The sequence below is a fragment of the Dipodomys ordii genome, unplaced genomic scaffold (assembly GCF_000151885.1).
Source record: "Dipodomys ordii isolate 6190 unplaced genomic scaffold, Dord_2.0 Scaffold125, whole genome shotgun sequence".
In the NCBI taxonomy this organism is placed as follows: Eukaryota; Metazoa; Chordata; class Mammalia; order Rodentia; family Heteromyidae; genus Dipodomys; species Dipodomys ordii.
The window spans coordinates 4,044,347-4,067,389 of record NW_012267341.1 but is presented as its reverse complement, the minus strand read 5'-3'; the positions used below and the strand labels follow the sequence as shown (position 1 = coordinate 4,067,389).

Below are 23,043 nucleotides of genomic sequence, written 5' to 3'. Positions count from 1 at the left end.
CGGCCCGCCTCCCCTCCCTCCCCTTCCCCCGCCGTGGCCAGGGCAGCCCGGACGTCCCGGGCCCTGCGACCCCCGCCCTTCCTTCCCGCCTGGCCTCCCGGCCCGCCCGCGGCCGTCCGGGAACTTCTCCGCCTTCCTTCCCCGGCGGACCATCTCTGGTGCTGGAGGGGGTGAGAGACATCACCTGTTCGGTCTCCGCCCCGCGTCCCGGGCCTCCGGGCCCACGCGCCCGCCACCCCTCCCCGAGGAAGCCGAAAGCAGGTGGCCGCGCCGGGGTCTGCGCGAGTGCCAGGGGCGGTGACAGCGGGGGGCCCCGCCACCCCCCGCGCCTCCACCCGGTCGCTGTGGAGCCTGGCCTGCCCCTGCCCCTGCTCCCTCCGGGCTCCTCTCCCACCCACCCGCCGGGCGGAATGGGTTGCGGGCTGGAGTGGTTTGTTGATGTTCGCTGTTGATAGCTTGGACCCTGTGCCCAGGTCAGCAAGGGACTCGGGAGAGACTGCGCGCGCGCGAGCTCTCTCGCTCTGTCCTTGCAAAGGAATGCTTGAAGATGCCTCGGGTGGCATCGCCTGCATCTTCCCTCCGTCCTCCCCCCCCCTCCTCCCCAGGCAATTACTTGCTCTCATTTCCTGGTGTACTGTACTTTGCATTGTTTCTCTCTCGTTACCCAGTTCCGGTGGTTCCAGCCCGTGTGTGCAGGATATGCGGTTTCCTGGATTCTTGAATGCCTGAACTCATTCCTCAGAGGAGAGACTGCTTTTCTTATATAACTTTATGATGCCTGCATTTGCTTTATGCTGCTGGCGTCTGAAGAGGGTGTGTGTGTGTGTGTGTGTGTGTGTGTGTGTGTGTGTGTGTGTGTGTGTGTGTGTGTGTGTGTGATGTCACAGAATCTTGGTAAACTTATGATTTCTAGCACATGAGAACCATCAAGTAACGCTCCGCATTTAGAAAGTGAAGTGTGTGCGTCTGCGACTTAAGAAAACTGATCTCAAACGTTTGTAAGGTTCAGATGTTGTAAAGGGCAATTGTTGGGCCATTGGGTTGACTGTAGTGAACGGTGAATGGAACACAGTGTAAGGTTTACTTTTCTTTAAAGTGAGATGAAGATTTTTATTTGCCTGGTGATAAGTTTTATAATGCAGGTTAAACAGACATGATTATGCAGCTTACATTAGAAAAAGTTTCCTTCTCATTAGAGTACTAAGCCTTGAGATGTATATATGTGTGCCCCAGGAATCCTAGGAATTACTGCAAGTTTGTCTTTCTGATGTATGATTGGAAATCTTGTACCAGCTCTGGTTACTTCCACCTTTTAATTTCTAACGGTGGTTCTCCCTCAGGTGCTCATGAAGGGAAACATGGAAGTAAGTCACTTCTGCTCAGTTTGGGGAGCCCTTCTCCTATTGGCTCTTGTGCTATATATTTTCTTGGCCACAGCTATTTATATTCTATGACATTGACTTCTCCTTTCCCATTTTGGTGTCCTGCCACTCAGCTAAAAAGTAGCAGCCCATCTAAAGAGTGAAACTGGTAAAAATGTATTATTTATGTGCTGAACATTGCAGTGGGAAAATGAAACCTGATTTAGTTTTGCACTTTAACAAATCTCTTCTTTTTCACATGGATACATATGTCTTAGTAGGGAAAAAGAGGGGTTGTTGGTTATTTGCCTCAGAAAAAGGAGGAAAAGCTGAAGAATTTTTTGAATCTCTGCAACCTAGACTCTGTTGTGAGTAGTTAAAGTTCAGAAAGCAAGATTTGTGTGTGTGTGTGTGTGTGTGTGTTGTGTTGGCATAAGTGCCAGTACTAGGGCTTGAGCTTGAGCTTTGCTCATGGCTGGTGCTCTACCACTTTACCCACACTTCCAATCCAACTTTTTGCTGTTTTATTGGAGACAGAATCTCAAGAACTTTCCGGCCCAGAGAAGCTTTGAACCTTGATCTTTCAGGTCTCAGCTCCTGAGTAGCTAGGATTACAAGCATGAGACATTAGCACCTAGAATCCTCTTTTTTTTTTTTTTGTTCGTCATGGGGCTCCAATTCTGGCCCTGGCACTGTCCCTAAGCTTTTCAGCTCAAGGCGAGCGCTCTACTGCTTGAGCCACAATGCCACTTCTGGTTTTCTAGTAGTTTATTGAGATAAGAGTCTCATGACTTTCCTGCCCAGGCTGGCTTTGAACCGTGATCCTCAGATCTCAGCCTCCTGAGTAGCTAGGATTACAGGCATGAGCCACCCGCACCCGGCTCTCATATTTTTTTTATTGATTCTTTTCATTCGTTTTTTAAGACTTTCCTATACTTACATTTACATCAAATTTACATAAAGTCCAGGCAACCATGAAAAATTTCAAGTAGTCATGAAATTGTATATCAAAAGAAAAGTTGCTGTCTATAGTCTTAAAAAGAGGTTGCAAGTTGGATTTCATGAGGGAAAAGCAGCACATATAAATAAAAGTTAAATAATATAAACAGATTTTAAGTGTCACTCTGATAAACTATGCATTACTCATTCATCCTTTCCTGGTAATAATTTGAATGCACATAGAATCTAAACTCATTTTTTGTTTTTATTGTTATTTGGGTTTGTTTTTTTTTTTGTTGGTTGTGGGGCTGAACTCAGGGCCCGGGTGCTGTTCCTCAGCTCCTCTGCTCAAGGCTAGCACTCTACCACTTAAGATACAGTGCCACTTCCAGTTTTCTGGTGGTTTATTGGAAATAAAGAGTCTCACGGGCCTGCCTGGGCTGGCTTTGAACCACTATCCTCAGATCTTAGCCTCCTGAGTAGCTAGTATTACAGATGTGAGCCACCGGCACCTAGCCGGTTTTAATTGTAATTAATTTTCACATTGAGATATACATAACCAAGTAAGAGATACCATTACTATCTATAGATCTATTTGTACTTCAGAAACAGAATTAACTAAAACCTTTGTAATGTGTGTTGACTTAGTAAATACCTGCTGCTTATCCTTGGTTTTATTATCTGATTGAGAGCAGAAGTATCATTTCAATTTTAAAATGATCTCGTATAAAAAGATCTAAGGGCAAACTGAAGCTGCAAATCTTAAAAAATTAGTTGCTGATGTCTCTCTGATTGAAACTGAGATAGTTAAACCTATCCAAATTAAATATAATAGGCCATTATTTTCCACAGTGAATATGGAGAAATATCTAAGAAATAAAAATGTAAACAGCCCAAGGTTTAAATTTAAATAGGGACACTTTCCATAGTTACAGTTAAAGTCAAAAGTTCAGCAAGGAGTCATTACCAAGAGAAGTGAATATTGACTTGATTTTCATATCTCAACCCTTAGTAGACCCTGAAGATACGGATCCACCAGTTCCCTACTGCAGACTTGTGAATATGCATATATTAGAAACTCCACTGTCCATAAGTGGGTTCAATGTCTTCCCAGTCAGAGCTGGGGCTGCTAGGGGCAGCAGGTAAGTACTTATGTCAAACCAGGGAATTGTTTCTTCCATAATCCCTACCTCAGCAAGGGCATATACACTCCCTAGCTTTACGACTGAGTGTTCTTGAACTGCCACTAAATATGGTCTAGGGAATCCTAGAGCTGGGATGTGAAAAGAATACTCCAGTTGCTAAATTCTCCCACTGTGAGCCGAGGAAGGCTAAGAAAAGGTCCCCTCACTCCAATCCTGTGCTTTGCTCTCAGCTTTGGGCTTTGGCATATCTTCAATCCCCCACTGTTGCCTATACTTGGCAACTAGGAAGACAGATCTCACTTTGTTTTAACACTGGTTATTAATTTGCAGACCATGGGCTTGAAGAGTATGCTCATTATAAGGATATACAGAATCATCCAGTCAGTGGACTTTTGGTTGACTGTGAAGAATAAGTTTCAAGATAAATATTTTTTTCTTTAATTTTGATGTTCTCTTTGCTTAAGTATTCGTGTGGCAATATTGCGTGCGTGTGTGTGTGTGTGTGTGTTCATACTGGGGCTTGAACTCAGGGCCTTGCACTCTTGCTTGGCTTTTTCTGCTCAAAGCTGGCACTTTACCACTTGAGCCAGACCTCCACTTCTGTCTTTTTACCAGTTAATTGGAGATAAGAGTCTCTTGGGTTTGTCTGTCCAGGCTGTCATCAGACCACCGTCTTAGGTCTCACACTCCTGAGTAGCTAGGATTACAAGAGTGAGCCTCTGGCATTTGGCCTATTCATTTTATTTTTTTTTAATGCCTGAAACTCACTTGCCTCAAATGTTAAATAAGCTTTGAAAATTAGTTTAAGAACCTAATCACTGTATTTCATCTCATTTCTGTGTGTGTGTGTGTGTGTGTGTGTGTGCGTGCGCGTGTGCGCACGTGTACGCGCGCGCACATGGGCACACGTGTGCATACATACATGCTAAGGTCCTGCTGCGTGAACTCAGGGTCTAGACACTGTCCCTGAGATTTTGTGTTCAAAGCCAGTGCTCTGCTACTTTGAGCTACAGTACCATTTCCAGCATTTTGATAGTTAATTGTGGAGATAAGAGTCTCATGGACTTTACTTGTCCAGGCTGGCTTTGAACCACTATTCTCAGATATCAGCCTCCTAAGTAGCTAGGGCTACAGGCGTGAGCAACCAATGCCCAGCATATCATCTAATTTCTGTAGAAATTTTATGTTCCATACTTTGTACCAACCAACAAATGCTCTCAACATGTTGCCAATTTGTTAGTTTCAAGCTTATTAAAACAAGAAACTGTACTTCTAGCACAGGATTCATTGCCTCTGACCTATTTCTTTTTCTTTAGAAATTGATGTCTAAAAATTTAAGGTGTCATTATTAGCCATGCTCTCATAAAGTAACATTTGTTTTTCTTCTCGTCTCATGTTAGGACCATGGAGTTTTAGATTTGGATAAAATTCTTTCAAAATACATGGTACAGTTTTCCAGAAAATGACCCAGAGTTACACAGCTAATGAGTGGCAGTTAGCTAAATAGAAATGCATTGGTCTATAGTAGCCTGTAAGTGAGCTCTTTGTACTGTGTGAAATTATTTTCTTTTCATAATACCAACTAGGAATGAGAAGAAATATAAAAGCCAAAGTGGAAATAATGAAGTAAATACCTTCTCTCAGTTGCTTTATATTTGTGAAATATTTCATAATAAATTGAGATTGGGAGTAGACAAAAGTGAGAGAGCCCTAAGTAAGTGTGAATTCCTTTGGCAATTACTTAAACATTTTGCCTTCAATTAGGCAAATGTCTTGGGAGTACATATCTTTTTAATCACTGGCAACAAAAGGGATTCCCAACAGCACTAACACTCTGAAGCTCTAGGTAAAGGGCTTGGTAAAGTATTTCAGATACTGGGACCCAAAGAAGAACTATCAGATTTAGTTAACAAAGAAGCTGAATCTCTTACCCATTCGTCCTTAATAGATTACAAGTGAATTAATGCTTTAATCTGGGCCTGGTGTTAAGTAATTTGATTAATCTTAAAGAGCATCCAAGTGGCACTGTGAAGTAGACAGCTCTATTTCAGCATTTTTCAAAAAGAAAACCATCTTTCTGTTATCAAGCACTGTTTCTTTTTTTATAAGCAAGACATACCTTGGAGACTACATACTAAATTGCTAAACCCCTTTTAATATTTGCCATTTGCTCTGGACCTTATCAACAAAGTGATTCTGGTTCAGTCCATTTGTTTTCAGATATTGTCTACCGTTGTAAGTCATCTACATACTAACTTTGTTTATGCTATAAAGCAGTCAGAAGCTTAGAAATACACAGATGTAAACTATTACTTTAATGTTGCTAATTACATATTGAGCAATTTTTTTTTTTTGGTGGGTCCTAGGGCTTGAACTCTGGCCCTGGGCGCTGTCCCTAAGCTCTTCAGTTCAAGGCGAGCACTCCACCACTTAAGCTACAGCGCCAAGTCCGGTTTTCTAGTGGTTTTATTGGAGATAAGAGCCTGCCTGGGCTGGCTTTGAACCGTGATCCTGAGATCTCAGCCCTCTGAGTAGCTAGGATTACAGGCATGAGCACCAGCTCCAGGAGAGCAAATATCAACCTACTATGCCTCAAGTGGTAGAGTACCCGCCAAGCAAGAGTGAGATGGAGAAGTCCAAGGGCAGCTAAAACTGTTTCATTACAGTTGAATTACAGCAGTCATTTGTAGCATTGGGAAAATAAACATCTAATAAACAACTAGAGTAAAATAATAAAACAAAGTACCCTCAACTCTTGCTTACTCCCCAGAGAAAACTACTCTTATCCTTTTGATGCATTTCTCAGGAGATGACCCAGATCCTTTACCATGTCTTGTGACCTTATCTGCCTTCCTTCCCATCTTTAAATGCGATCATTTCTTGAGTGCCTCAGTCCAGCATAGCACATATACATTTAGCCTTGCTCACTTTTGTGACATTCCTCCAAAAATGCTGTGCTCCTGGGCCTTTACATGTTGTCTCCAGCACTCCAATCTGGTTAACTCTTGCTTCATAACTTAGACATCCCTTTCCCAGTGAAGCGTCTATGATGTCCAAAACTGAACCATCGATTCTTTTATGTGTTCTTTTATAGCATTATAGCTTGAACTCAGGGCCTAGGCACTGTCCCTGAGCCACAGTACTACTCCTGTCTTTTTCTAAGTAGTTCATTGAAGTCTCATGGACTTTTCTGCCTAGGCTAGCTTCAAACCATGATCTTTAGATCTCAGCCTCCTGAGTTGCTAGGATTACACGTGTGAGCCACCGGTGCCTGGCTATTTATTTTTGGTGTAGGTATTGGGGCCTGAACTCCAGGCTTCATGCTTTCACTCAACCTTTTCACTCACTGCTTGGCTGGCACTCTTAATTTTTGAGCCAGCTTGTTGCTGATTTTTTTTTCCTAGAAAGTTTTTTTTTTATTGTGAAAATACTGTACAGAGGGGTTACAATTACATGGGCAAAATAATGAGTACATTTCTTATCAAGCATTGTAGCCTCCTCCTTTGTTTCCCCTTCCCATCCTTTCCCATCCTCTCCCCACCCCCCACCCTTGTTGCTGATTAATTGGAGTAGTAAGGCATATGTCTGTCCAGGGTGACTTTGAACCTCTGTCTCAGATCTTAGCCTCATGAACTAGTATTATAAGCTTGAGCCACTGGTGCCTGGCTTTGAATTTCCTTTTGAAAGCATTCACTGCACCATGAAGTATCCACATACTCATTTAAATATCCTACAAGAACCACACATGTTCCATGAAGGGAGTAGCTGCATCCATCTATACAGCTCTAGCATCTCTTACGTTGCCAAAGTTGCTATACCTACCATTAACTGAATGACAGGCAAGTTGGATAAGTGGTTTCTGTCATATCGTTTGAATAAAGCCTCACAGTATTCACTAGTGTGATCATCAACTGGATACTTAGCATAAAGGAAACATCAGACTTCCTGAAGACTTGAAAGCTCTGAGTAACCATCTAACTTGTCCTTAGACACCCCCACACACACACACAACAGAGGGAAGAAAGGGCCAAAATTTCAGAGTTCACACTTTTACTTAGCTACTGCGGACAGGTTCTTCTCTGCAAGGGAAATCACCCTCTTTGTTGCTGATGTCAGATCTAAAAGATCATCTTCATTGAACAGATATGAAAAAGTATGAGAAGCTTCAAGAAAAGAAAAATAATGAACAAAAACACAATCAGAAAGGGTAGGATTGACACAGATGAGAAATGGCAGCTGCACTTTTGAGGAAGGATTAGAATCAGCTGTTCAGTTCTGGAAGCAGCACTGTGAAAGTGAACAGAAGGCACTCTGGCAGTGAAGAATAAAAGGGCTTGCGAGTCAGTCAAGTCAAAATTAGCTCTGCTTTGCACTCCAAAAGATAGGGAGCAGGATATAAGCAATGCCTGTCTCTCAGCTAAATTCCTTTATGCCAGATGCAAAATCAAGGGAAACTTCTGTGCGTTTATAGCAGACATGTTCAAAGAGATGTTGGTGTAGACAGATTCCTCCTCCTGTTCTCATTTAAAGCCATTGTAATCCTTCACCTCTACAGCTCTTGTCAAAACACTCAGGGCTTTCCTCATTATCAAATTTAATTCTCAGTAATCTCACTTACCTCTTAGCAACTCAGCATTTGCCCTTCTACCTTACTGATTTATTTTCATACCTGGCTGCCAGGACATGACTTTTTTCCTAAAGCCCTGACCAGAAGGTTGTATTCTTTCCCCTTGAATTCTTTGATGAGTATTAAGTGTTGGGGCTTCCCCTTTCTCTCTCTGTGCATGTATATATCAGCAGATTTTGTGTAGTCTGAGGACCACCCAAATCTTATCTGCAGCAACCTCCCTTGAGCTTCAGACTCATACACCCAGCTGCTTTTTAGACATCTCTGCTTAGCTGTCTCATAGACATCACAAATATGTCATATCCCAAACTCTTAGTTTTCTACCCACCAAACCTGTTCTCCCATTCACTAGATGCTCAGGTCTAAGATACTGTTTTCTTCCTTGACTTCTCTTGTTCTCACATTTCATACCCAACTGAACAGTAATGTGTCAGCTTTACTTCCAAATGCATTGGAATCTAGCCATGTCTTTACATTTACAATCTTAGTCTATATCCCTATATCTTTCCCTCCTGATCCTATCCTGTGCTGTCCTTAACTGGCTCCTTGCTTCCCCTTTAGCAACATAGTTTCTCTTCTCCCCAGAAGCAGCTAAAATGTGTGTGTGTGTATATATGTATACACACACACACACACACACAAGCACGCATGCATATATATATATTTTTTTTTCAAAGGGAAATACATGACCAGATCGATATACATATATTGATATACATATATATATACACATATATATATGTATACACATGTATATCGATCTGGTCATGTGATTCCCTTTAAGATAGAAGCAAAACAAAGTATCAGGACACCTTTAGTGGTTTCTCATCACACACAACAATTAAGTCCTAAAGTTTCTGCTGTGCCCTACAAGGCCCCCAAAATCCTGTGACATAGTCACTTCTCCAGCTTCAGATACCACTTTCCTCCTTGGATGATGTGCTACATTTCAGCAGTAACAGCTTTTGGGATTTTCTTAAACCCATCAAACTTGTTTCTCACTTTGGACCTTTGCTTTTGCGTCTTCCTTTGCAGGTATTATCATAACTAGCAACTTCAAAACTCAGCTTTTGGGGGTGGGAAGATGGCTCAGTGGTAGAGTGCTTGCCTTGCATGCATGAGGCCCTGGGTTCGATTCCCCAGCACCACATAAGCAAAAAGAAATAAGCCGGAAGTGGCATTATGGCTCAAGTGGTAGAGCGCTAGCCTTGAGCTGAAGAGCTGAGGGACAGCGCCCAGGCCCAGAGTTCAGGCCCCATGACCCGGACCCCAAAAAAAAAACAAACAAACAAAAACTCAGCTTTCACAGTGTGTCTGCATCTCTTTTCTTAACATTTCTTTCTAAAGCATTGTCTCCTATCATTCTGTATTCTTCTTCTGCTTTAGTTTTCTTCATAGCACTTACATCTGTCACTGCATTGTATTAAATATTTTTATGGCCCTATTTTCTCAAGAAGATAGTAAGTTTGCTTTCTTCAGTGAAGTAATTCCATATCTAAAACAGTGTATGTACTCAGGCAATAATGGATAAGTGAGAGAGAATTGTCTGTATACATAGACAATATTTTAGAGATTGTCAGCATGTTGAGTGGCTTGGAACAGAGACTGTGTTTAAAGATGAGAAGCCAATTTATTGATTCACCCTGTTGTAAATAAGAGTCCTGGCCAATTAAGAACATAGTGTCTCTTCACAGGAGTTGTAAAATGGTTCATGGCCAGAATCACAGTGAAATGTTACTTCTGTATTCTTCCTAAATAATTCTATGGCTATACAAACACTTCTACAGATTTCTTTTTCCATCACAATTAGCTTTTGGTAACTTAAAAATAAGGCTTAGACATCTGTTTATGTTAGAAATAAAAACCTACCAGCTTCTTTCTCAAGACTGGTAGTATTCTGTTGTATACTGGATAGCATATAATGTATTTAATCAGTTTGTAGTGGCAGATATTTAGATTATTTCTAAGTTTCTTACTGTCAAAATGCCACAGCAAGTTAACATATGTACTCATGTATCGCAAATGTATAAATATATATGTAAGATGAATTCTTTTTTTTTTGGGGGGGGGTCCAGTCATGGGGCCTGAACTCTGGGCCTGGGCTCTGTCCCTCAGCTCTTCAGCTCAAGGCTAGAGCCCTACCACTTGAGCCATAACACCACTTCTGGCTTTTTCTTTTTGCTTATGTGATGCTGAGGAATCGAACCCAGGGCCTCTGGCATGCAAGGCATGAGCTCTACCACTGAGCTACCTTCCCAGCCCTGTAAGATGAATTCTAAGAAGTGGAATTTGTCTGGCTCTTGGTCCTGTGTGATTGAGTCTTCAAAACCAGCAGTAGTATATCCATCTGGCCATTCTTTCTTAGTCATGTCTCTCTGTTTGACCTCCCTATTCCAAAGTAAGGACTCTGTGATTTACTTTGCCCATCTGATAATCTAAGCTGTATTCTCTTAATGAAAGCAGTCTTCATCTGGTTGATATCTTAATTCCTTTTTGTCATGCAATATAATATATTCAGAGGTTCAGAGATTAAGTTATGGTATTCTTTGTTGGGCCTTTATTCTGCCTGTGGCTTTGCTCAGTAAATATTTGCTGCTTGAATTACAGTAATTTCTGAGTTATATATAAAACAGCAATGTTGCTTCTGAAATATGTTCGTTTACAAGAATGTCATAAAATACACAAACAAGACAATGCACTAGACTGGGAGTGTGGCTAAAGTAATTGAGCACATGCCTAGCAAGGGAAAGGCCCTGAGATCAAAAGCCAGTACTGCCAGGAAGGAGAGAGGGAAAGAGGGAAAGCATCCATAACTATTGTGATATGATTCAACATTCTACTTTCTTTTCTTGTAAAATTGAAAATTTTATCTTCTTTATTTTGTATGTTATTTATATACTTGTTGGATGTGTAAATTAGATAAATGTTTGTATAGAAAATGGTGATTATCTCACTCATCAGGAAAATGGTGATTGTTTACATGAAAATTCTCATAAAATTGGTTGACATATAGATGTTCAAATCTAGAAAATATCCATACAGTGTGCTCCACATATCTATATTATATGAAACATTTACAAAGGTGTGTTCTAGGAACTGTAGAAATGAGAGGGCAAAAATGTAGCTGAGAGTAAACTTTAGAAAACAGGGATATAAGGCCACAAATTCTATGTGATTGTTTAAAGTTTGTTTTGTGTGTGTGTGTGTGTGTACGTGTGTGCGTGCGTGCGTGCGCGTGCTAGTTCAGGGACTTGAAATCCGGTTCTGAGTGATGTAAGAACAGTTTTAGAGAACTCTGCCACTTAGCCTACAGCTCCACTTCTGGCTTTTTGTTGCTTAATTGGTGATAAGAGTTTCATAGATTTTCCTGCTGGCCGCTAAGATCTGAGGATTCTTTTGAGCACTTGCACTTGGCAAAGTTTGTTTTAATGCTGATGACTTTGATATTCTACAAATCTGAGGCTGGTTTTAAATTTCTCATTTAAAAATACAAGTAGGGCTGGGAAGTTCAGTGGTAGAGTGCTTGCCTTGCGTGCATGAGGCCCTGGGTTCGATTCCTTGGCACCACAGAAACAGAAAAAATACAAGTACTCTAGCAAATTGTAGCCAAAGTTATCTTTAATAAAAACATTTCCCCCTCCTGACAGTCTGCAATAGTAGTATTTACAGCACTCATACGTTAAATGTTCCTAATAAATATGTGTTCATAGTACATACTTGGTTTTAACAGCCTATGAAGGCCTATTCAAAAGCCAAAGTTATACTGGTATTTTCAACTTGCCCTTTTAAACCAGGAAGAAGATGAAGTTTCATTGTGATCAAACCTAAGAGAGTTTTATGAACAATGTTGACAACAGACTTTGCTGCCTTCCCTTCCCTTTAAAACTCACCTTGTAACTGGGTGCCTGTGGCTCACACCTATAATCCTAGCTGCTCAGGAGGCTGAGATCTAAGGATCACAGTTCAAAGCCAGCCCTGGCAGGAAAGTCTGTGAGACTCTTATCTCCAATAAACCACTAGAAAACCGGAAGTAGTGCTGTGGCTCAAGCAATAGAGCACTTGCCTTGAGCTGAACAGCTGAGGGACAGCGCCCTGACCCAGAGTTCCAGCCCCACGACCAACAAAAACAAAACAAAACTCACCTTGCTTGCCACTGTAGTAGTCCATGGTGGAAATACTCCTTGGGTAGTCATTTGTCAATAGCAGTGAACTCAATTTGAGTATGAAAATTGGAGAAAAGGTACAGAACAGAAAAAAATATAGAAGGGATTACTATTTAAAGGGATTCTTTCTGGGTCTTCATCTCCATGAATATATTAGGGAAAACTGTGAGTTTGTTCTTCAAACTTGAGCTTATTCTTGGCATTATAGCTTGTTAAAGTAAAACATGCTTCATGTTTACAACATGATGTGTAAATAGAACTTTTAAAAAAATGAAATGCTTTATTAATTTAAGTAATACTGTTTACTGTTGAACAGAAAACACAAACAAAAAGAGAATAATCCTGCAGAGTCTCAAAGTACATTCCCTTTGACACTATAAATAATGATGTAATTCCATATTTATGGGTTTTATCTAATGGTATATGGGGATGAGTAGGGAAGGGAAGAATATAACATAGATATGTTGTTGCTTTTTTTCTGAAAACATTTGCTTAGCTGTATGTATATAGAAGATATTCTGCCTGACATATTTACCTGTCTAGCAACAGATACCTTTGAGGATGAGATTTCAAGTGATTTTTATTTTCTTCCTATGTGTTCCTATAAACATAAACAATATATAGTATATATACCATAATAGCATCTAACAATATAAAACTATGTAGTATATGTTGTTTGAATTTATAGTAACAGACAGCTTAAAATCAGAAAAAAATTTAATCTTTGCTAGAATGACGAATCATAAGAACTAAGAGCTCACTTTGCCTATGATACAAGAATAGCTTAATTGCTCAGAAATAACCAGTTACTTGGATCCCTGGTTTAATTTGACGTGAGAATTTAAAAGAAACTTTGAATTCTTAACTTAGAAAATCTTCCTTCTCCAGAGCAAGTAAGAATTTGCATGGTAAGCCAGGCGCCAGTGGCTCACGCCTATAATCCTAGCTACTCAGGAGGCTGAGATCTGAGGATTGCAGTTCAAAGCCAGCCAACAGGAAAATCCATGAGACTGTTATCTCCCCCAGAAAACAGCAAGTGGCACTGTAGCTCAAGTGGTAGAGCACTTGCCTTGGGCTGAAGAGCTCAGGGACAACACCCAGGCCCAGACAGCCCCACAACCGACAAAAAAAAGAATTTGCATGGTAAACTGAAAGCATGATCATTTCCTTCATTTGAATTTCAGTTTATTTTCAGGGATAAGACTGCTAGATAAGCCTACTAAAAATGTAGTGCTTTTTATGGTATATTAAAACTTTTATAGGGTTAGGATTTAGAGATGGAAAGAACTTTAGAAGTTATTTGACAGTAAATAAGTAGATGCTCCAGTAGGGAAGGTAATTTGCTTCAATTCTTATTTAGCTCCTGGCCCCTGGTGGCCTCATCACTTTACCTCCTTTCTAAGCAGAGATCAGTGATATTAGGAAATGGAGATGGAGTAGCTAACAAAAACCAATCAAACACTGTCATCAAACTAGCAGCAGCATAGGAAGTGCCTGACATTTACTCAGTCTATTACACCGATAGTAGGAAGAGGAATACATGAAAGTTTTGTTAGAGTCAGACATATAGTAATATCAAACTGCTATTGCATTTCCCATGTTGTTTGATAAATACACAGAAGAATACCATTAAAACTTACAGAATGTTGCTGTGGAAGTATGTATTAAGTACTGTGAAAAGTTACGTCATTTGAATCAAGTCATTTGGCCTTTACCAAAAGCATAGAGATAGACAGTTGCTTCTTTCCAAGTAGAAGGAAGAAGCAACATTTACAAGGCAAAAGAGACTGAAAAGAGTCACAAAGAGGGCATGAACTAAGTGATAGAGAGCTTGCTCTGAGTCCAAACCACAAAGGAAAAACAGCTTTTTAAAAAGTTACACAGCTGGACACTGGTAGCTCATGCCTGTAATCCTTGCTACTCAGGAGGCTGAGATCTGAGGATCATTGTTTGAAGCCAGCCCCTGCAGAAAAGTCTGAGAGACTCTTATCTCCAATATACTATTCAGAAAAAGCAACAAGTAGCGTTGTGGGTCAAGTGGTAGAGTGCTAGCCTTGAGTACAAATGCTCAGAGACAGTGCCCAGGCCCTGAGATCAAGCCCCACTACTGGCCAAAGCAAAAAAAAAAAAAAAAAAGGCAGAGTTTTAGAAATAGCATCAACACTTTCTAAACTATGAAATACTCATTGGAATGTTATGCAAAAATCCAGTTGAATTACTAAGTTTAACGTGGATTTTCTGAATTCACTATCATAGGGCTCTGGATTGGAGAAGTAGCTAATAATAATGTCCTAGTTAATTAGAGATAACACAAATGAAATATATGAATATAAAGTTTATATGTGTAAAATATTTACTACTATTACATTTAATTGAATACATGTACTTTTTTTTTTTTTTTGGTCAGTCATGAGGCTTGCACTGTCTCTGGCCTGGGCATTGTCTCTGTAGTTCTTCAGCTCAGGCAAGAGCTCTATCACTTGAGCCACAGTGCCACTTGCAGTTTTCTAGTCGTTAATTGCAGATAAGAGTGTCACAGACTTTCCTGCCCAGGCTAGCTTTGAACCACAATCCTCAGATCTCAGTCTCCTGAGTATCTAGGATTACAGTCGTGAGCCACTGGCTCCTGGCGTGAATACATGTACTTTTATAATGTTTTCAAGTGAAAATTTTGCATGGGATGGTTTGGCATTTTCTTTACTAAAATAAATCACTATACTCATAGTGAAACTGTTTACCTGGAACTGTTGGAGAATAATTTGTTCTAGAAAATGGAAGTCCACATGGCCATATTTTTAATACGTTTTTTATTGTAAAAATACTGTACAGAAGGATTGCAGTTACATGAATAAGGTAATGAGTACATTTCCTATCAAGCATTGTTGCCTCCTCTTTTGTTTTTCCCCACCATCCCTTCCTTCCTACCTCCCCAACTACTCCCCCGCCCCAAGTTGTAAAGTTCATTTTAAACATAGTGTCTTCTACATCTTGTTGTTATAATGGATCAACTTATATCCCTATTTAAGTATTTTGTTTTTTATCTTCCCCTCCCTAAATTAGAAAAGTGTATTTACAAGATGCAGGGCACTGGAATCAAATACAGTGAAAATGGGTTATACTATGGGGGAGGAACATACTAAAGAAACAAAAAAAATCAGAGTATAAGTACATGAAAAACAATAGCAAGGAAAAAAAACACAACACTTGTGTCCCTGTCTTGGGGTTCGTTTCACTTAACATCATCTTATATGGTCATATGTGCATAGCTTTTGACTTTTCTGCTTGTCTTAGACATAAACAGTTATTGCAAATAAGGGAAACCATGGGACCTATGTTTCTTTGGGCCTGGCTTGCTTGCTTCACTTAGTATAATTTTTTCCAAGTCTTTCCATTTCCTAACAAATGGGGCAATGTCATTCTTTCTGATGGAGGCATAGAATTCCACTGTGTATGTGTATATTATATATATATATATATATACATACATATATATATACACATATATATACATATATATATGTATATATATACATATATATATATGTATCACATTTTCTTGATCCATTCATCTACTGAGGGGCATCTGGGTTGGTTCCATATCTTAGCTATGGAGAGTAATGCTGCAGTAGTTGTGCTGGTAGCTTTAGTATACCCTTGTTTGTGATCGTTTGGGTAAAGGCCCAAAGTGGGATTGCTGGGTCATAGGGGAGTTCTATGTGGAGTCTTTTGAGGAACCTACAAACTGCTTTCCAAAGTGGTTGAACAAGTTTGCCTTTCCATCAGCAATGTAGTAGGACTCTTTTGGCCACATCCCCTCCAGCATCTGTTGTTATTAGATGTCAAGATTATAGCCATTCTAACTGGGGTGAGATGGAATCTCAGTGTTGTTTTGATTTGCATTTCTTTTATGGCTAGAGAAGTTGAGCATTTCTTCATGTGTTTATTGGCCATCCTTCTTTCCTCTTCAGAGAAGTTTCTCTTTAAGTCTTTAGCCCACTTATTTATCAGGCAGTTGTTTCTTTGAGGATTTGTTGTTGGGGGATTTAATTTTTTGAGTTCCAGGTGTATTTTAGATATGAGACCCTTGTCCCTTATATGGCTAATGAAGATGTTCTCCCAATCCGTGGGCTTTCTATTGATCTTGCTAGCTATGTCCTTCGCCATGCAGAAGCTCTGCAGTTTCATGCAATGCCATTTGTCCAACCTTTCTTTGATTTGTTGTGTTTCTGGGTCTCTATTAAGAAAATTTCAGCCTGTGCCAAGGAGCCCTAGAGTTTCTTCTATTCCTTCCTGTAATGTTTTCAGGGTGTCTGCTTTGACTTCGAGGTCTTTGATCCATTTGGAGTTGATTCTGGTGCAGGGTGATATATAAGGATCGAGCTTTAGTTTTCTACAGGTGAGTAACCAGTTTTGCACATGGCCAGATTTCTAAATGCTTGATCAGATTTTTTCCTGAAGTACATTTTAAATGTACTTCATGTTTCTTCATTTTCTTAGAGTAGATGAAAATAATTCTTTTTCTTTATGATTCAGGTACATTGTTCTGAGTATCCATTCATCCCACCATATGGTAGTAGAAATTTGTTAGGTTGTTTGTCCCTTGTGAAACAGCCAGGAAGTACTTTCAAGTTTTATGTTTGCACTATGCCTTTTCTAATCTACTTCTATTACCGGCCACATTTCACTCCTGGACTTGTAGTAGCCTCTTCTAAATGCTAAATATTTTGGAACATGTTACCATCCTTTCACAAGTTGTATGTAACATAGGAGTGGATAAGTTTCAACTATTGAATGGTGGACCTTGCTTGTAGACTTAATAAACACTTATTGATGATTGAGTAGATGTTATGATACTTAAAAAGTTGTCCAACATCCTCTTATGTTCTGAGGAGAAAAGGTTTATGAAAGGAGAGAAAATTCAGCTGGCATTTGCAAAAGATAATCGTTAAAACATCTTAAAATTTAAAAACTGGAAGGTACTGCAATAACAATATATCAGGATATACGTCTTTCTTTGCTAAACCTTTATCTGGCAGAAAGCCATGCCACTTGTCACTTCAAAAAGAGAATCAGCTGTCAGTGGGCTCCCTTCCCTTCTGCTGATAGTTGTATCTTGGTATCTCTTCTAGCTGCAGTTTTCTTGCTAAACTCAAAAATTAAAAAAAAAAACAACAAAGTATTATCAGAGAAATGGCTTAGTTAGATAGTTTGAACCAAAAGTATTATACTACCATATTTGTTGCTCTTACCCAGTGTTTTTCTAAACTAAATTTTTCATCAACCAAGTAACTACCTCTTGAGGTCTGGACATAGATGCAGAGGGAGCATATGTTGGCTTCCTACATACGTAAAGCTCTTTTACACTCTTGCCACTGTCTATAATCTTTCTGTTTTCCTCTATGTTCCATTCTGTTGGGCACTGGGTCTCAGTTTATGGGTTTTTTCTCTTCCTTCCTCCTTTCCTTTCCTTTCCTATCCTTTCCTTTCCTTTCCCTCCCTTCCCCTCCCTCCCTCCCTCCCTCCCTCCCTCCCTCCCTCCCTCCCCCCCTCTCTCTTTCTTTCTTTCTTTTGCAAGTCCCAGACCTTCTTTTTGCTCAAGGCTAATGCTCTACCTCTTGAGCCACAGTACCACTTCCAGCTTTTTCTGAGTAGTTTATTGGAGATAAAGAATGTCTCATGGACTTTCCTGCCTGGGCTGACTTCAAACCATGATCTTCAGCTGTCAGCCTCCTGAGTAACTAGGATTACAGGCTTGAACCACTGGCTACTGGCTTGGGTCTCTGGTTGTTGTTGTTTAGTTTATGTTATTTTATTGTAAAGGTGATTTACAGAAGGGTTACAGTTACATGATTCAGTGCATTTTTTTAAGTGTCACCCCCTCCCTTATTCTCTCCTGGTTTTTCCCTTCCCAATTCCCCTCCTCCCCAAGTTGTATAGTTCATTTCCAGCATGGTGTCTAGTGGGTTTCACTGCTGTATTAGTTCACCCTTTGTCCCACTGTTTCTGTGCTTCCCTTTCCCCTACCCAAATCAGAGAAACATATATACAAGACAAAGGGTACAGAAATCAAAAACAGAAGGGAATAAACCAAAGACTTTGTAAAGAAGAAAAGGGGGGAGACCCACAAACAGTATAATTTAAAAAAAAAACTCTTCTGTTTCTTGATGTTCATTTTGATAAGCATCATTTTGTACGATCTTAAACACATAGATAGCTATTGAGCCCTTGTAATCCTCTTCTAAGAATATCTTCCTTTGTCCTCACTATGTGAATGTTTAGATTGCTGTTTAATTAATCATGTCCAGCTGTAATTATTTGTCTTTTATTGTCCATTGGGTTTACTTGTAGATTTATAGGTGCATTGTAGTTATTACAAATGAGGGAAACCATACAGCCTATATTTCTTTGGGTCTGGCTTACTTGACTTACAGTAGTCCCTCTACAGTTCACTTATTGTGGCTTCACTGTATCACAGGTTTCAAAACAAAACAAAACACATAATGATCCCTTACCTACAGTGGGAGTTAGGTTCCAGAGACCTGTCGTAAGTGAAAATCCTCGAAGTAGAAGATGTAGCAAGAAGTGATTCTCGATATAGGAAGGGACAACTATATAACTAACAATGCTACTTCATGGATTTTCACCTCTCACGGGGGTCTCTGGAATGTAACTCCCGAGATAGGTTAGGGATCACTGTATAATTTTTTCCAAGACTTTCCATTTCCTTACAAATGAGGCAATGTCATTCTTTCTGATGGAAGCTCCGTTTCTTTATTGATCAAGTTCAGTGATTTTTTTCCCTTTCTTTTGTCTTTTAAACAGCCAAGAATATTGTACTGAGTAGCCTTTGCATACAGCTTTGCTTATTTAAGAATGTCTTAGGCTTGCCATCAACCACTTCTGGTTTTTTGCTGGTTTAGTCTCATGGACTTTTCTGCCTGTTCTGGCTTTGAACCACAAACCTCCCTTCTCAGCTTTTTAAGTTGCTAGGATTACATGTATAAGCTGTTGGTGCCTGGCAAGATTACATGCTTTTAACATTTTGATATATGTGGTCAATGTTCTAAAAATAAGCCTGCTATCAGTATATGAGGTTTTAGTTTTCTTACATCTTACCTATTGACCCTGAGAACACAAATTGTAAGTAATAAATCTCAAGGTCAACTTCTCTTTATGACTTCTGTATATAGCCTTCAAAAGTAGGTACTTTGCTGTGGTCCTGGCAAGAGACTGAAATCTAAGGATCACCATCCAAAGCCAACCCAGGCCCGAAAGCCCATGAGACTTTTTTCCAATTAACCATCAAAAAGCTAGAAATTGAACTGTGACTCAAGTGGTAGAGCACTTAGCCTTGATCAAGAAAGCTTAGGGACAGTGTCCAGGCCCTGAGTTCAAGCCCCAGGACCAGCACCAAAAAAGAAAAAAAGAAAGTTGCTTATTTCTTTTTGTTGCTTCCAAATCTATTCAAGTATAGAATGTACTACCAAAACACAACTATCTCTTTTTTGTTGTTACTATACAGTAATAACATTTTTGAATATAGATTTTTTTCTCTAAGGAAATTACTCTATCATTCATTGTCAAATACTTCTTAAATATTTTGCTTTGCTTTGCTTTGCTTTTCTGTCCTGTTGTGGGGCTTGAAGAACTTAAGGCCTGGGCACTGTTCCTGAGCTTTTTCACTCAAGGCTAGCATTCTACCACTTTGAGCCACAGCTCCACTTTCAGTTTTCTCATAGTTAACTTGAGATAAGAGTTTCATGGACTTAACTTGCCCACGCTGTCTTTGAACCATGATTCTCAGATCTCAGCCTCCTGTGTAGCTAGGATTACAGGCATGAACCACCAACACCTAGCTACTTCTTAAGTTTTTCTTTTTTTTTTTTTCTTTTTTGGTCCGGTCGTGAGGCCCGAACTCTGGGCCTGGGCGCTGTCCCTCAGCTCTTCAGCTCAAGGCTAGTGCTCTACCACTTGAGTCACAGTCCCACTTCCGGCTTTTTTCTTTTTGCTTATGTGCTGCTGAGGAATCAAACCCAGGACCTCAGGCATGCAAGGCAAGCTCTCTACCACTGAGCCACTTTCCCAACCCCCTTCTTAAGTTTTTCTATATGACTGTCAAATCATGTAAATACATGCTCTACCACTTGCTTCACCCCACCAGTTCTGCATGTGATCATTTTTGAAAAACTCCTTGAGTTTGAGTTTACCTGAGCAACTAAAACTGATTATAATGATAATTGCACAGTAATTTTAATCATGTAAAAGACTTAATAAAATTGTTTCATGTAAGAGACTTTAATAATCCAAACAGACATTGATTGATAAAATATATTATTTACTTATTTATTGCTTGCTTTCAGGTGGATTCACCAATGAACTTGAAGCATCCTCATGACTTAGTCATATTAATGAGACAAGAAACCACAGTGAACTACCTCAAAGAATTGGAGGTAAGGCAACTGAGCGTGTGAAATGCAGCTGAAACTTATTAAGTACATAGTTTAGGAGTTAATACTGGGCTTAAAGAAGAGCTCAAGCACATTATTTCTTAATCCCAGCTCTTCCAACTTTTATAGCAATATGTTACCTTTAAATTATGTTTTTGCCAGGCACTGGTGGCTCACTTCTGTAATCCTAACTACTCTGGAGGCTAAGATGTAAGAATTATGGTTCAAAGCTATCCTGGGCAAGAAAGTCTTGAGATTCTTATCTACAGTTAATATTTGCACATTTAAATATTTGCTGTCTTTCAATCTAATTGTTTCCTATCTTGCAAAATGATCTTAGGATTCTTTCTAACACTAAAGCCATCTGATTTTTTTTTTTTTTTTTGGTCCGGTAGAGGGCCTGAACTCTGGGCCTGGGCGCTGTCCCTCAGCTCTTCAGCTCAAGGCTAATGCTCTACCACTTGAGCCACAGTGCCACTTCCGGCTTTTTTTTTTCGGCTTATGTGTGCTGAGGAATCGAACCCAGGGCCTCATGCATGCAAGGCAAGCGCTCTATCACTGAGCCACCTTCCCAGCCCAAGCCATCTGATTTTATTCAAAATATACAGGAGTATATTGCAACTGTATATTTCAGTCTGCTAACTCACTTAGAAAATTTTGCTTTTTCTACAAGTAGTTTACTTAATTAGTTTACTTTAAAGGAATAATAGAAAAGTCTGTGTATGTTCACTAAGTTAATTAAGGGCATATTCTTCTATATTTATACATATTTATCTTCTGTAATAGAAAATTGTCATAAAATTGTTCTTTCTCTTCAATGGAACCAAGCCTGACTTATTAGAAGAATTCATTCTGTTATTACCTCTTTCTCAACAGAAGCAATTAGTTGCTCAAAAAATTCATATAGAGGAGAATGAGGACAGAGACACAGGACTGGAACAGAGGCATAATAAAGAAGACCCAGACTGTATCAAAGCCAAGGTGCCCTTAGGGGACCTAGATTTGTATGATGGCACATATATTACTTTGGAAAGCAAAGACATCAGGTAAAGAGATTCTTTTTCCAAAAATAAGATTGTTTTTCTAAATAGACCTTTCTTTGTTGTGTTTTGTTTTGGTCGGTTGTGAGTCTTGAACTCTGGGCCTGGGCGCTGTCCCTCAGCTCTTCAGGTCAAGGCGAGCACTCTACCACTTGAGCCACAGTGCCACTTCCTGTTTTCTGAGTGGTTTATTGGAGATAAGAATCTTGCAAACTTTTCTGCCCAGGCTGGCTTTGAACCGAGATCTTCATATCTCAGCTTCCTGAGTAGCTAGGATTATAGTCGATGAGCCACAGATGCCGGCTCCAAATAGACCTTTCTTAAATCAATGTAAATTTAATTCTGTAGTAAAAATATGCTTCAATCACAGATACATTCATTAAAAAACAGAAGTTCAAAATACTACAGGTAAAATTCTAACAAGTCAAAAGTGTTTAATACGACTAGAAAATTGAACAGTTTATAGTGAATAGTTAGCACAAATGGCCAGTAGACATGTGGAAAATATTTCTCAGAAATAATCTAATAAGTACATATGAAAACATCTGGTTTTCCCCTGCCATATTAGGGGGAAAAAATTTAAATCAGTAACCAATAAAAATATAGAGAGGCTTTTAATTGAAGTATAAATAGATGTAGAAATTCTTTCTTTGTAAAAAGAATTATCTGTGCTGTATTTGATTTTTGAAACTCCATAGTGTTAACATTCTGTGATTTACTACAATTTCCTAATTCTTTATTTACCCCTTTAATCTGAATTCCCAAAATATTTGGCTTCTAGTGGTAGCTCCATGAAAAGATATGAATATTAATTGACATGAGAATATGGGGGAAATTGACATTTCATGAAGTATTGTGCATCACAACTCTCATTTATTCCTTGCTTCTTGATTTTAGCCCAGAAGATTATATAGACACCGAATCTCCTGTTCCTCCAGACCCTGAACAACCTGATTGTACCAAAATTTTAGAACTTCCATACAGTATACATGCTTTTCAGCACTTGCGAGTAAGTAGAGAACTTCAGGGGTTGTTTTTTGTTGTTGTTGTTTTCTCCTTTCATTTGGTCTTTTGTTTATAAAAGCTTTTTCTTTCATTGATCTGAATTGGTTTGTTCTTAAGCCCTATAATTTCCTTTTACTATGTTTTTCAATTTTTTTTTCTTTAGGGTGTACAAGAGAGAGTTAATCTTTCTGCTCCTTTATTACCTAAGGAAGATCCTATCTTCACCTATTTATCTAAACGCTTAGGAAGAAGTATAGATGATATAGGTCACCTCATTCATGAAGGCTTGCAGAAGGTGAGTCATCATGATCCAAAG

At 39.4% G+C, this 23,043-nt stretch overlaps 1 protein-coding gene across 3 annotated transcripts in view; it reads left to right on the top strand.

The window, feature by feature from the left end:
* Ttc17 (tetratricopeptide repeat domain 17) overlaps positions 1 to 23,043 on the top strand; it is a 79,761-nt gene that overhangs the window by 302 nt on the left and 56,416 nt on the right. For 2 of the 3 annotated variants that reach the window (XM_013030022.1, XM_013030024.1), the window contains exons 2-5: positions 20,596 to 20,685; positions 21,559 to 21,728; positions 22,620 to 22,731; positions 22,891 to 23,022. In XM_013030022.1, the coding sequence (XP_012885476.1) occupies positions 20,596 to 20,685; positions 21,559 to 21,728; positions 22,620 to 22,731; positions 22,891 to 23,022 (504 nt within the window). Of the gene's footprint in view, positions 1 to 3,389; positions 3,443 to 20,595; positions 20,686 to 21,558; positions 21,729 to 22,619; positions 22,732 to 22,890; positions 23,023 to 23,043 lie in introns of those variants that run through there. The other variant, XM_013030023.1, reaches the window with a different exon arrangement.